Source organism: Marmota flaviventris, chromosome 3 (genome assembly GCF_047511675.1).
Source record: "Marmota flaviventris isolate mMarFla1 chromosome 3, mMarFla1.hap1, whole genome shotgun sequence".
Lineage (NCBI taxonomy): Eukaryota > Metazoa > Chordata > Mammalia > Rodentia > Sciuridae > Marmota > Marmota flaviventris.
The window spans coordinates 65,458,241-65,473,140 of NC_092500.1; the positions used below are offsets into that span (position 1 = coordinate 65,458,241).

The 14,900-nt window shown below is 44.9% G+C and overlaps 1 protein-coding gene and 1 pseudogene across 4 annotated transcripts in view; one reads left to right on the plus strand and one right to left on the minus strand.

Moving 5' to 3' along the window:
- Galnt6 (polypeptide N-acetylgalactosaminyltransferase 6) overlaps positions 1 to 14,066 on the plus strand; it is a 39,039-nt gene extending 24,973 nt beyond the window's left edge. The window contains exons 7-12 of one of the 4 annotated variants that reach the window (XM_027949839.2): positions 2,972 to 3,089; positions 4,605 to 4,805; positions 5,353 to 5,484; positions 6,093 to 6,194; positions 7,472 to 7,624; positions 9,406 to 14,066. In XM_027949839.2, coding sequence (XP_027805640.1) covers positions 2,972 to 3,089; positions 4,605 to 4,805; positions 5,353 to 5,484; positions 6,093 to 6,194; positions 7,472 to 7,624; positions 9,406 to 9,519 — 820 coding nt within the window. In that variant the 3' untranslated portion in view covers positions 9,520 to 14,066. Of the gene's footprint in view, positions 1 to 2,971; positions 3,090 to 4,604; positions 4,806 to 5,332; positions 5,485 to 6,092; positions 6,195 to 7,471; positions 7,625 to 9,405 lie in introns of those variants that run through there. The other 3 variants (XM_027949840.2, XM_027949842.1, XM_027949841.1) reach the window with 3 other exon arrangements.
- Positions 8,386 to 9,039, minus strand: LOC139704980 (large ribosomal subunit protein mL46 pseudogene; annotated as a pseudogene).
- Positions 14,067 to 14,900: the final 834 nt, after the last annotated feature.

Sequence of the window (14,900 nt, forward strand, 5' to 3'; positions counted from 1 at the left end):
TATTAGGTGCTCTGTCAAGTACTTGACATTTTTATTTAATCCTCACTCTGTATGAGGTAGGTACTATGATAGTCTGTTTTATACTGAGGCTCCTAGTGATAAATAATTGACCTTAGATCAGGCAGGTAGCAAATGGTAGCAAAGATATTCCTCCTCTGTCTACCGCACAGCCTTAACCATGGCACTGTACTGCTGCACACCAAAACAGCTTGCTGTTATTCACACTGACTGTGCACCAGGCACTGGACTAAGGCTTCTACTTTATCTCATTGATTCTTTTTGACACTTAGGTCATAAATGGTGCTGGAAGAACAGGTGAGAGATGGGTGGAGGTCAGAGTTGAATAGCCATTGTAATAAGTAGGGGTGGCATGCATTCCTAAGTACTGGTCTCTAAGAGATTGAGAACATATTTAAGGAAAATAAGTTTTCTGCAGTTTAAAGTTTGTTGCAATTTGTAGTTGCCCTGAATTTTTTTTTTTTTTTTTTTTTTTTAGTACTAGGGACCCAGGTGTACTCTACAACTGAGCTAAATCCACAGCCTTTAAAAATTTTTATTTTGAATTTTGAAACAGAGTCTCACTAAGTTGCATAGGCTGGTCTTGAACTTGCCACTCTCCTGCCTCAGCCTCCCAAGTTGCTAGGATTGCAGGCATGCACCACTGCACCCTGCTGCCCTGAACTTTTTCAGTAAAGGGCCAGATAGTAAAGATCACAGGTTTTACCATCCACATGCAATCTTGCTTGGTTTTTTTTTTTTTTTTTTGGTACTTGGGATTGAACCCAGGGGCACTCAACCATTGAGCCAAATCCCCAGCACCTTTTTTATATTTTATTTAGAGACGGCATCTTGCTAAATTGCTTAGGGCCTTGCTTAGTTACTGAGTCTGGCTTTGAACTCATGATCCTCCTGCCTCAGCCTCCTGAGTTGCTGGGATTACAGGTGTGTGCCACTGTGCCCGGTGCAGAGAGGTTTGAAAGGAGGAGAGGCTTGGGGTTCCTCCCATTGCACATGCCCAGAATCCTGAGAAATGGTGACCAGAGTCTCGGTTGAGATAGCTCGGGTGCCCAGGGATACTGAACTGCCAACTGTCTGTCTGCATTAGAAACAAAGAGGGAAAAGAGAGGACAGGAGAGAGAAAAGGAATTGGAATTCCCTAGTGACCCTCCACTTTTTCCATAGATGTCTTTTGTTTGGCATGTACAGCAATAAATCCCACACCCAGACTGGGGCCAGGCACATAGCAACACAGTCAGGGACAAGGCGCCTGGCTGCCACTCATCACTGACATCCCCAGCTCCAGCATCCAGGGACATACAACTGGAGAACAAAGCTCCAGTGTTTGAGGAATGAATTTGCTCCTTGGTTCCAATCCCCTGGTGGCAGTCATGGCATGCCCAAGGAACTTCACAGAGTGGCCCATGGCAGGACTTCTATAGGACTTCCTCACCTCCTCTTTCAAAGAGGAGGTGAGAAAATAAGGGGAGAGGCAGATGAGCCAGAGGGATCCCAGGGCTAAGAAATAGAGGGCATTTATTAGAGGTTGCTTGTTGGTTGTGGATCTATTGTGATATTCCCTGTGTAGGGTTTATCCTCACAGCTGATTTGTCAGTGACTTAGTCTAGGAGACCTTTTGGAGATGAGACAGGCCACAGTGGGGGAGACTCTCAAGAGCAGGTTAGCTTCAAAGCCATCTGGAGTTCTAGGACTCTCTGAGCTTCTCTGGATGCTACTTATTCTGGCTTAGGACCCCTGGGAGAGGACAGAACCAGTGACAGGAAGCCAAGCTGAGCATTCGGGTTTCCCAACTGAAATTCCTCCCAGAAAGTGGCTGAAAGAGCCAACTTCAGGGAGATTAGTGCAACTACAGGATAACACCAAGGTCAGGCTCTTGTGAAGTCACCTTGGTGGATCAGCCCATTGAACCTTGATTGGACCTCACTGTGATGAAAGCCCCTTGATAGGTTCTGGGGTTACACAAAAAGTTTCTGTTTCTTTCTGCTTGGTCTATCATATGAAGCTACCCACTAAGGGCAGCAAAGAGCTATTCAAGCCAGCCTGGCTCAGGTGCAGAAGCCAACAGCCAAGGACTAAGTGCTCCTGCCTTCTATTATGCTTCTACTTCCCTTTGTCCACTCAGGTGCCCCACCCTTAGCCTGGTATTTAATTCTAGGAATGAGATGTTTTTGTCAATTTACCTAAATTGGGTCTATGCCTCCTTGCCTTTGTCTGAATGCCATAATCTTTTTATGGCCTCCTAGTTGCTCCTCATAGTCCAAACATAGTGCTTATCTCACACTTTCTTCCCATTGTTTCCAGGGGCACCTTTTATCAGTTTCCCCCGTTCAAGGTAACTGGCATCTTGAGTTTCTCAGGCAGCTTAGAACACCAGGGCTAGATTCCTGCTAATACTGTGGCTTTATAGTCGCCGAAGGGCCAAAGACCCCAACATAGAATAGGGCCAGCCCAGATGATAATATGTGTTCATTCATTCACAGTTTGACTCCTGCCTATTTTCTAAAACAATTTCACACAACTTCCAAAAATTGAGTATTTACTTCATTCTAGCACATTGCTGCCAAAAAGTGAGCAATGAAGCTTCCTGCTCTACTACTATACTGTGTACTCAGGGAATGGGATTGTCCTTGTCAGCTCTGGATGCCCCTCATGTATAGCACATGCTGGAGGCTGGTGTCTCATACATTCTTGGTTGAATGAAATTCTGAATGAGTGCCTTTCAGAGGAGAGTAATGATAATTACATCTGTCCTTGACCCAGAATTAGAAGGGAAAAAGGACAAAGTAAAAGTTAAGTGGACAGGTGACTTAGCAGAAGAGGGGCTACATGTCCCAGGAAGAAGAGGAGGTAGGCTATGGAGGCCTAGGAAATGAGCTCACAAACAGCATTCCTCAACAGCCTCCTGCTCCTCCCCCTGCAGAAGATACACATGCTTCTTCTTCTGTCTCTCCAGGTCCCCGACATTTGCTGGTGGCCTCTTCTCCATCTCCAAGTCCTACTTTGAGCACATCGGTACCTATGATAATCAGATGGAGATCTGGGGAGGGGAGAACGTGGAAATGTCCTTGCGGGTGAGAGTGAAGAGGGCTTCGGGGGAAACTACAGCTTCCCAGGGGACAGCACAAGGAGCTATCCTTTAGGCAGGGATGTCACATCTGGAACTGAACTTGAAAGGGTGGCTGTTTTCTGTCATGGTCTGCCCTTTCTCTGCTCCCCTCCCTGTCCATGGCAGAAGGGTTCTGGCAATCAGTGGGATGACTTGAAATAAATTACAAGGTAGAACTACTAGGAGGGAATGGATAATAGAGGCATGGGGGACTGGGGATTCTAATAAGCTCTCCTTCCTGTGTCAAAAGATACATCCCCTTAGGGTTTCTCTGTCTATGTTAAATAAACTCTTCATAACAGTAGGAGAAGACAGAGACCCTGATTCTGGTAGATTCCAGAACTCTGAGGGATTTTAAGAATTAGGCAAATCAAGATTGGGGTAGGAAGAAAGGATTTTCTCTTTATGAAACTTATTCAAATCCCCATGCCAGTAAAAAGTAATAAGTAAATGAGCTCATTTTTTTTCTTCTTTCTTTCTTTTTTTTTTTTTGAGTTAAGGACATTTATTTCACATTCACACAGATGTAAATTTTCTATAAATAACGTGGAGCTGATATATTTACAATCATCCTCCACCCCCAGGCATCTTTCTCTCCTGGCACCTGATACCAGGAAATACTACCTCAGACAGGCATTTACAGTGATCTTGGCCCTGTCCCGCCTCCCCTGGTTCTTGGACAGAGCAGCCTGTGGTCCCTGGGACTCTGTTTCCCCAACCACTCTTAGATGAGTCCATTTTTGAAGTCACCTCTTACAGTGGCACATAATAAACACATAATTGATATCTCCTATAATCTAACTATGGTTGTACTACAGAAGCTAAAGAGAACAATAACATATCTCCACACATGAAACCCAAAAGAAGAGACCAGTGGAAGGGATGTTTTTGGCCAGCCCACTGGTATGGAGAAGGGTCACTGGCCAGTCATAGTAACTCCCAGGATTCTGATTCTAGGCTACTCAGTGAGTCTCTGACTCACTGTTCAGTCTGTCTCCTGAGAAACTGGTGTGCTAAGGAACCAGGTGACTACCCAGGCTACTTGGCAGTTGACAGTCCTTGCTGTTGACTAGTGCACTAATTCTATGACTTGGGAGATCTTTAGTTTCCAGTAATACCTAGGTGAGCTGATAAAATCACATCTTCAGGACAAAAAGTGAAGTGATCAGAGTGAAGAGTAGGTAGGCAGCACAAAGTGAACCAACTATCTCTTCTCTAAAGTGGGCCATAGTGACCTCAGGATTCTGCAAATCTCTATTTGCTTAAACAAGAATGAACCAACATCACAGAGCCTGGAATTGTGTAGTCACAGCCTAGGAAGAAACTTGGTCAATGTCCCTTTTTCCAGGAAGAGAGTAAAGTTAACTGAGTCCTTGGACCTGGAGTCTAGTGCCCTGGAAACTGAACATAGCTACCTGAGGGGAGATTGTCCCCTCCCCACCCACCTCCTAAGACACGGTCCTGTCTCCTCTTGTGCCAGGTGTGGCAGTGTGGGGGCCAGCTGGAGATCATCCCCTGCTCTGTGGTAGGCCATGTGTTCCGTACCAAGAGTCCCCACACCTTCCCCAAGGGGACCAGTGTCATTGCTCGCAACCAAGTGCGCCTGGCTGAGGTCTGGCTGGATAACTACAAGAAGATTTTCTACAGGAGAAATCTGCAGGCAGCAAAGATGGCCCAAGAGGTGAGAGGAAGTGGTGCTCAGAGGTGTTAGGATGAAGTAAAGCACAGAATCCCAGACTCCAGTCAGGGACTGAATGGCAGGGACCCCATCAGTACCATTGGTGACTCCCCTCAGCCCGAAGAGCCCCGTGAGATAGAGCCCAGGGGAGGCCATAGATCTTGAAGGCTAGAGGAGCCCTTGTTGTCCCTATCTGGAGAATTACAGCATTATTTAGGAGGGGAGGGGAGAGAAGAAATTTGGGAGAAAGAACCTCTTACAAAAGAATCACTCTGAGAAGCTTGGACTGAACCAGGAGGACTTACTGGCAGTCACAGGAAATGAGGAAGTGGCGGGTTTTTGTTTTTTTTTTGCAGGGGGTGACCCCAAACCAAGGTGTAGGGAGTCTGAGATTGGATATGAGGCTGAACAACTAGCTCTAGCAGATCCTAAATGGGAATGCACAGGACAGAAAGTGGCCTTGGGAGCAGCACAATGTCTGGGCTGCTCAACCCAAATGGGAAGGTCAAGGCTGTGGAACTGACCCTTAGGGGACTGGCTTGGTTGGCAGAAATCCTTTGGTGACATTTCGGAACGACTGCGGCTGCGGGAACAACTACATTGCCACAACTTCTCCTGGTTCCTTCACAACATCTACCCAGAGATGTTTGTTCCTGACCTGAATCCCACCTTCTATGGAGCTGTAAGTTTGGTTCTCAAACTGCCTACCTATTATCACAGCAACCCCCTGAGAAGTTCAAGACCACCTACCCCACTATGAATGGCAAACAAGAATTGACCTTTACTACCACAATCTTTTATCCAGGAGGAGGATGGAGGGTCCACTTTGGGACTTCTAGATATAGGTAAAAACCTGATCAGAAGGAAACAACCCATAAGTAGTGGTTCCCAAATGTCAGTGCACATCAGAATCACCAAGGAGATGTGTTAAAACACAGAATGCTGGGCCCCATTCTAAGTTTCTGATTCTGAATGACTGGGATAGGATTTGAAAATCAGATGCTGATAGTCTGGGCATTACATGCTTTGAGAACCACTGCTCATAAGGAAACTTCTTCCAAGGAAGAAATCTTCCAAGGAACCTGATGTCATAAGAGGTTATGCATCCTGCCCCATGGTGGATGTCCAGTCCTGCCTCTCCCTCACTTTGCTAGAACTCCTGGCATCTGGGTTAATGAGCAGAGAAGATGAGTAGAAGAGAAAGTTTTTTTCCAGTTGGGCCTCACAGCACAAAATTGGAAACTCCCAGTCACGCTACCCTGGTCCCCCTCTCTGTTTACCATCTTGCAGATCAAGAACCTTGGCATTGATCAGTGCCTGGATGTGGGTGAGAATAACCATGGGGGGAAGCCCCTCATCATGTATTCCTGCCATGGCCTCGGTGGCAATCAGGTAAACAGCTCACCCATACTAGGCAGACCCAAGAGAAGCCAATCTCTGGGGTACTTCCTCTCCTCATGGTTCCCTTCTTCTACCCTAAATAGTCCTTTCCCAAGGACTGGAGTGGAGGTGGTCTGAAAGGCAGAGGAGGTACCATCTCTGTCTCAGGGAGCTCAGTCTGAGGGATAATGCATGACACAGACAGATAAGACCTGAAGTCTGGGGACAGAGGGCACACGGGCAGCAGTGCTGGGTGCTAGAGAAGAATGAGAGAGAACACTGTAATCAGAGAAGCCTTGCTGGAAGGAAGCCAGCTGATATTTGCAGGAAAATTTGAAAATTTTTGAACATTTCCCTTTACCTACATTCAATTTTTATCTCCCCTGCTCAGAAACTACCACTCTGATCCTCCCACCCAGCAGGGACCCCCAAACGGTCACCTACTGACATCTCACAATTACCTGGCGTCCTGGAAGTTTACCCTAAGTCCCAGAATGCCCCAGCACTCCCCTGAGAAATAACTAGTAACCTCCCCATTCATTGTCCCTCTACTACCCTAAATGTACACCCGCTGGTAAATAAGAGGTACTTAAAACAGAGCTGAAGCAAGGAGAGAAGTGGCTCGGGACCTGAACAGGCTGTCAGCATGTGCAAATGAAGACAAAGCCATTCAAAAGCAGTTTCTTAAACTACTGACCTGCAAGATGATTTTTAGGTGGCACACAGATGAACATTTTTTATTTTAGTAATAATTTACTAGCAGAGATAGAACTAGCATATTCAACACATGATTTTACACACAGATGCTGCTTAAAATGAGGCTAAGCTAAATTAAATTTTACTTTATTTATTTATTTACTTACTTTGATACTGGAGACCAAACCCAGAAGCACTTTACCACTGGGCTATGTCCTCAGTCCTTTTTATTTTTTACTTCAGACAGGATCTCACTAAGTTGCTCAAGTCCCTAAGTTGCTGAGACTGGCCTCAAACTTGTGATCCTCTTGCTTCAGCCCTCTGAGTTGCTAGGATTATAGGCATATGCCACCATGCACAGAAAATTTTAATTTTTAACTAAATATATATTAATTGTTATCCCAGTATATAACCTGTATTTGATAAAAATCATGAAGGCAACAAGAATTACTGAGAGTCTTAGCATGGCCTGGTCCACTTGCTTTCCTTCCCAGCAGTCCACCTGTGGATGGTGTCTTAGGGCATGTGGCTTTGGAAGACAGTGGGCCACTCCCCACCTGCTCCTCAAAACTTCCTCTTGTTTTGACTTCCAGTACTTTGAGTACACAACCCAGAGGGACCTTCGCCACAATGTCGCAAAGCAGCTGTGTCTACATGCCAGTGCTAGAACACTGGGCCTTCGGAAATGTCAGTTCACTGGCAAAAATAGCCACGTACCCAAGGATGAGGAATGGGAATTGACCCAGGTGAGTCAGTTGCCCAGAAAGCTTGAAATCAAGAACTCAAGGCCACATCTGCCTGCTGCTTATTCTCTGTATCTTCTGCCTGAGATACCATGAGGTGACCTGGTGAGTGAGGGCTTGATGACAGGCAGGGTTCTCAGGACTTGATCAATGTCGAGTGATGACTGGTTCTGGCTGATACAAAGATAGGGTTGGCAATTATGGCCCATGGCCAGTTCTGCTGTGGCACAAGCATCTTTAGGTAGGCAGTGGCCCCATGCCTATAGATGAGCCAGATGAAGCTCAACAAGTTTGCGACTGACCCAAGACTCATCACAAGGCATTGGCAGGCTGGGATTCAGACCTAGGTTGTCTGGCTTGAAAGCACAGGCTCTTTCCATGGTGCCACACTGTTCCAGGATGTATAATGTAGCATCCATATCGCTGAGCCCATTTTCAGCTCAGGAAAAAAGAGCCTAACCTGAGGCTGCAGGAAAGGGAGGAGTTAAAATAAAATCAAAGACAGGAAATGGGGGGCAGGCAGCAGTGACCCCAGGTCTTTGAGCCTGGACATCTAGGTTGGCAGGAGTCCCTTAGAGCATTTTTCTCTTTCTTGTTTTTCTTTTCCTTTCCTTTCTTTTTTTTTTCTCTCTCTCTCTTTCTTGACATTTAATTCTCAGAATTTAGTTTGCTACTTGTATTTCCTGCAAATATGGAGTAACCACACATCCTTGAAGTACTAACCCCTGACTTGTCTGAGCATTGTCCACAGGAAGCTCCCTCCTTCAGAGATCCAAAAGAAATCTAACCTGGGTCAAGTATTTTGGTTTCAAATAGTCACCCAGCTCCTCCTTACTGGCGCACACATGATGGCCCTTTTTCCTGGCCTGGAAAAAGTCTCTGCTTAGTAGTAGTGCTTTGAAGAAGAATACTTTGGCTCCAAAGTTACTTTCTGTCCACGTTGCCTGCAGGTATCTTGAACTTGTAGGGGCCACAAGATGCATTTCCTAAGAACCTGGCTTCTATATTGTTTTCTGAGAGAGTGGCCAGGGTTTGTTCAGCTGTCACTTGTAGGGGCTCCCCAGACTGCTACTTTGTCTGAGAGGGCAGCATCTAAACATCTTCAGGCTTCTCTCTAATAGGATAAATTCCTAGTCTAGCTTCCAGTACAATAAGGTTTATTTGTTTGTTTTGTCAGTTTCTGTTATACAAGCTCCAGATTTACAATAGGAATTTCTGCTTCCATGTCTTCCAAATCTTGCCCAAGTAATATATTCTGTTCATCTTGTTCTTCATCAAAGGTCAGCTTTCTTCTTTGCTAGTCACTGGACTTCATCTAAAGCATGAAGCTCATGGTCTGAATATAGTTTGTTCTCTCTATATATCTGTTTTAGCAGAGCTGCCATGGGGTCAGTGGGTTGGAGATTAGCCGTGGCCATGTAGACAACACACTCAACAGGCACCACTGGGACCCACTGCTTAAGAGTGTGGTCTAAAGGATCAGGCTGCAAGAACCCAGGCTACCTGCCTATACCTTCTGAAAGCATTTTTCTATTAGCCTCTGGTCTTGCTTTCCTTTATTTCAGCCACTCAAGCTAAAGCTGGGGCTTGGGAATTGGCCTCAGACAGGGACGCACAAATGCAGCTCATCAGAGTGTCTGCCTCCCAGGAGAGAAATTGCAAATGTCTTCTTTGTGCCTTGTTGGGTTCCTTTGCCTCCTTCAATTGTCCCCTATCTCACTGCTCCCCAGTAGCACTGTTAGAGGTCTGCCCCCAAGTTGATCCTTTGCTGTTCTGTCTTTTAGGATCACCTCATCAGGAACTCAGGATCTGGTACCTGCCTGACATCCCAGGACAAAAAACCAACCATGGCCCCCTGTAATCCCAGGGACACCCACCAGCTCTGGCTCTTTGTCTAGGCCCTGGATCATCCCCAGCAAGCTCCTGCGATCCTCTCAGGAAACAGGATTGCTGAGGTCTGACAAACTGACACTAGCTCCTCAATAGGCCTTAAAAATGGATTGCTAAACCCAATGGATGTCAAAGCAGGACCATCTTGCTCCTTGCAACATTGGACCCATTTTCTTTCCTCCACACTGATGGAAGAGTCCTTGAGGACACATGATGCTTGGCCTAGGGCTCTCCTTCTGCCCTAGAAACAGAGTCCTCCAAAGCAGAGAAGGCAGCTGGGGGAGGGCCCAGGACAGCAGTGCTGAACACAAGAAGAATACCTCTGTATCCCCATCCTGAAGCCCTGGTCACCCAGAGCACCTGCAGAATCTAGTGAAACAGGGTGCTCTCATGGAGGGATTAGAGGTCAAAGAGAGCCTCCCTTGCTCATAGCCCAAAGTGTGTAGAACTGATCATGATTCATAGGAAGTATCCCATTGAGTATCCTTTATTTTATTTCATTTGTCCAATAATCCTGTGAGAAAGACAGGACAGGAACCACTGTGCCCATTTTACTGACAAGAAACTAAGGCAGAAAGAGGTAAATGAGTCTGTCGTAGTCACACAGCTAGTGGATAGCTGTAACTAAGACTGAGGCTCTTCACTGCTGAACCAAAGCTCCTTCCACCACACAAGAACACTAGACAAGCCACCAACTTTACTATGCCCTCTTCACCCCATTCTGATCATTTTCAGTTAGCTGGCTTCCATAAAGCCTAGAACAATAGAGCTGTGTAGCCATGTGGAAGGAGACCACATTTGGGAATCCTGGGATGTTAACGCTGAAAGAAAGTTCATGGAAGCAGTGATTCTCAAGTTTAAGCCCCATATATAAAGTAGAAAAAGCAAAGCAGCATGGTGAAAATTGAGGGAGGGAAGGGCAATGCTCTCCAATCCATGAACTTGTAGAGGTCTATGAGCCTAATTTGAAAACTGATATTTTAGTCCAATCCTTTAATTTCATATTATGAAACTGAGACCAGACGAGTGAATTTGTCCAAGGACACCCAGCAAGGTATTGGCAACCCTGAGACTAGAACTCAAGCAGGGACAGTTTGCAGAGTTGAGCAAGACTGAAAGACTGATCCCTTCCACTGCACTGGCATAGGCATGGTATGGAGTGGACTTGATGTGCTACCGGCTCTTCGCCCGAGGTAGAAAGCTCTCCCTACTGCCAGGACTGGACTGGTGGCACATGCCTATAATCCCAAAGACACAGGAGGTTGAGACAGGAGGATTGTGAGTTCAAAGCCAGCCCCAGCAACTTAGTGAGGCCCTAAAGCAATTTACCAAGACCCTGTCTCTAAGTAAAATATTTAAAAGGGCTGGAGATATGGCTCAGTGGTTAAGCGCCCCTGGGTTCAATCCCTGGTACCAAAGAAAAAAAAAGAAAACCCTCCCTTCCCCCCTCTGCCTAGCTGAAAACAAATTCTGTCCAGGAAGTCTTCTTCTGACATAAGTAGCAGGCTATCACCACTTGAGGGTGCCGTGGAACCACAGCTGCCTCCTGTTCCCTGCAACTCAACCCTGCAGGAAGCTCCCTGGTACCCTTTGGGAGCCAATTATAGAGAAGATACTCTAGGGTGGCCCAGCCAAAGGGAAAGAAAGAAGTGGCCAGGATGTGACCTACAGTGGGGAAAAGGAGAAGTTCTTTCTCAGAAACAAGAGAATTGGGCCTGGAATCCCAGTGGAAATAAAGATTTTAGGGCATTGGTAGAAGAAGTGTGTGTTGGGTTCTTTTCCTGCTTTGTCCCTTAGCTGTATCTGTTGATTTAGATTGGGAAGAACCACATACATTTGAAATACTCTGTTACAGTCACTGGCTGTTATCCCCAAATATCTATGTATTGGATGTCAAGTACATGAAGTTATGAGGAAGTGTAAGATGAGGTTATTTCCCCGTGGAACTTCTACTCTAAATAAGTCATGAGAAGCTTGGAGATGTCAAAAGAAAAAAAAAAAGTGCTATGTGTATTAGAAGGAACAGTCCCTTCCTCTCAGGGGAATGGGGAAAGGCCTTACAAAGAATGACGTTTGATCTTGTGGATGGGTGAGTTCTAAGGTGGAAAGAACTCGAGAAGCAGAGATGTCACACAAACAGTATGAGCAGGGACACAGAGGGACAAAGATACAAAAGGTTCTGGGAAACTAAGAAGACATCAGGGAAAGGAAACAAGAGCTATAGAAGGTAGAAGATAAGGGCCATGTTTTAACTTTGATGGGCCCTAGGCTCTTCATAGGACCCTTACTCCATAAAAAATTAAAAATTATATTTATGATTACATTGGCATAAGGGTGAATGCAAATCTAGATTCTATTTACATCTTTTAATCTTCAACTAAAGCATTTTTGTGGGCCCCTAGAAGTATTATGGGGCTTGGGCACTCTGCCTACCAGGTAAATCTGCTCTATAGAAGAATGGATTAGGGCCCAATTGAGAAAATCTGTGCTAATAAGTCAAGTTAGCCATACTCATATAACGCCTGATCTTTTATTTTTTAAATATATTAAATAATATATTTTAAATATATTATTAAACAAATACCTTTATTTGTTTTTATGTGGTGCTGAGGATCAAACCCAGTGCCTCAACATGTGCTAGGCAAATGCTCTATCACTGAGCTACAGCCCCAGCCCCATAATCCCGGCTCCTGGCCCTACTCTTGGTTGTATTAAACATCCAAACATTTATTAGTCTTTTTTTTGCCACTTATTCCAGCTCGCCTCACAGCACCTATAGCATCACCCAACAGCTCCCCAGCCAAATCATATCATGCCCAACCAACTTATGTTGTGCCAAGAAGCTTCTTCAAGCCTGCCAAAAAAAATAGCATAGCATTGCCCAGGAAGAGTGAGCTAAGAGCAACTCACAGGGAGTGAGAGGTACAGAAGGGGAAGAAAGGACCACATGCTGTAATGGTCAATCTGAATTGTCAACTGATTGGATTAAAAGATGCCTGAAAGTAAGAGGCTTCTGGATGTGTCAATGAGAGTGTCTAGGATATATATGTTGGTTCTGTTCCTCTAGAGAACCCTTACTAATACACATGCCAACTTGGGCAAGGGGAGATAGGAAGGAGCAATGGTAAAGAAGAGGAAAAGGATTTGTAAGAATGCTAAGAAATTAGTTTCTTGCCTTCCAGCCACAGCTGGCCTTGCCCTAACTCAACACCTGCACTTTTCCTTAAAACCCATACCCTGACCATTCTGAGAGTTAACCTAGAGCCTCTGCCTCTTAAAACCTGCTGCCAGCCCTGTACCAACTATTTCCCAACAACAGATCATTGAAGCCTCTGGGTATCTATACCTGACCTGAAGACTGTTGGACCCTTGCTAAAGATAGCTTAATATCCCAGAATTTATTTATTTTGTAATTACTTAGTTATTTTGATACTGAAGATTGAACCCAGGCATCCTTTACCACTAAGCTTCATGCCCAGCCCTATTTATTTTTTTAGTTTTGAGATAGGGTCTCACTGAGTTGCTGAGTCTGGCCTCAAATTTGTGATCATCCTCCTTCAGCCTCCCGAGTCACTGAAATTATAAGCAAGCGCCCCCATACCCAGAAAATTTATTCTTTTTTAATTATAAAAGTAATATAATAGAACCAGCTGCAGTGACACATGCCTATAATCCCAGTGGCTCAGGAGGCTGAGGCATGAGGATCACGAGCTCAAAGCTAGCCTCAGCAAAAGTGAGGTGCTAAGCAACTCAGTGAGACTCTGTCTCTAAATAAAAAACAAAATAGGATTGGGGATATGGCTCAGTGGTTGAGTGCCCCTGAGTTCTATCCCCTTACCCAAAACAAACAAACAAAAGTAATATAATGGAGAAAAATCGAATAGTATAGAAAAATGTTCCAGACCTATCGATTTATTCTCTACAACTAATAACTAATTATACATTAATTTTATATGGACTTTTACATGCCTTTTCTTTATTTTTTCCATATTTTTATTGGTACATTATAATTGTACATAATGCTGGGATTTGTTGTTACATATTCATACATGCACACAATATAACAATATAATTTGGCCATTATCATTTCCCATTATTCCCCCCATTCCCCATCCTTTTCCTCTTCTCTACTCCATGCCTTTTTAAAGTACAAATATACACACACATAGTACCAGATTTTTTGAAACTTGCTTTTTTCACTTTACATACTAAGGATGTCTTTTCATGTTGGTTCATTTAAGTCTAGCTCATTCTTTTTAAAAGACACATAGTACTTCTTAGTGGGGTTAGATCCAATTTATTCAACCATTCCCTGTTGATGAATACTTAAGATCTCCCACTTTTGTGACAAACTTTGTGACAAACCATACTACACAAAGTATGGTGACAAACTATACTATAACCTACAACCTCATTCATTTATTTTTGTGCTTGTGTTTATTTCAAAAGAATGCATTCCTAGCATTGGAATCACTTAGAATTGCAGAGCCTCGAATATAAGCCAAGACCACTGTATGCCTAACCCTAAGAGCAAGAATAAAATAGTCTGACCACATGGAAGATTAAGTATCTGTTGTGAAGGGCTTGAGTCCTAGAGTTTGGGTTTTTTATTGTTGTTGTTTTTGTTTTGTTTTGTTTATAGTACTGGGACTGAACCCAGGGTCACTCTACCACTGAGCCACATCCCCAGCCCTTTTTATTTTGAAACACATCCTTGCTAAATTGCTAAGACTGGCTTTGAATTCGTGATCCTCCTGTGTCAGCCTCCTGAGTTGCTGGGATTACAGGTATGTTTTAACACGCCCAACTAGTATTTGGGTTTTAAGCAATTATGGATTGAGTTTCTCTGCGTCAGGCCAAGGGTACAGAGACAGATGTGAAACTGGCCCTGCCTTAAAGTTTCACCACTTTCCAGTATGTGATGCTGATGTCAAAGCATAACCTCCAGGAGGCCCTCGCCCCTCCTCTTGGACTCTGGGTCCTGGGCTGACATTTTCCTTACTCTCCAGAGAGACCAGGAGGTGGGCCCCCTAGCTCAATGCTCAGCCCTCTTCCCTGCAGTCCACTTTGTGTCTGAATGCTAAAGGTTGGACTGGGGAGGGTGACCTGAGTCTCAAAGTGTAACTCCACTGAACAGCTCAAGGACCATTAAAGGTGGTAGTCTGACTACTTGAGATCTTTCCCAGATCTCTCCCACCCCTGTAGGCCTGAAGCCTGGATTCTGGAGTTGTGAAGGTAACAAAAGCCCCAGGTGACTTTCCAGCTTTCCACCTCCATTCTCCTCCTTCCTTCCTCTGCTATTGGCCTTGAGTGGCAGATTCTTGCATCTCCTGCAGGGCCCACCCACTCCTCTCCTGTGGGCCCTCTACCTTCATGGCCCTCTACCCTC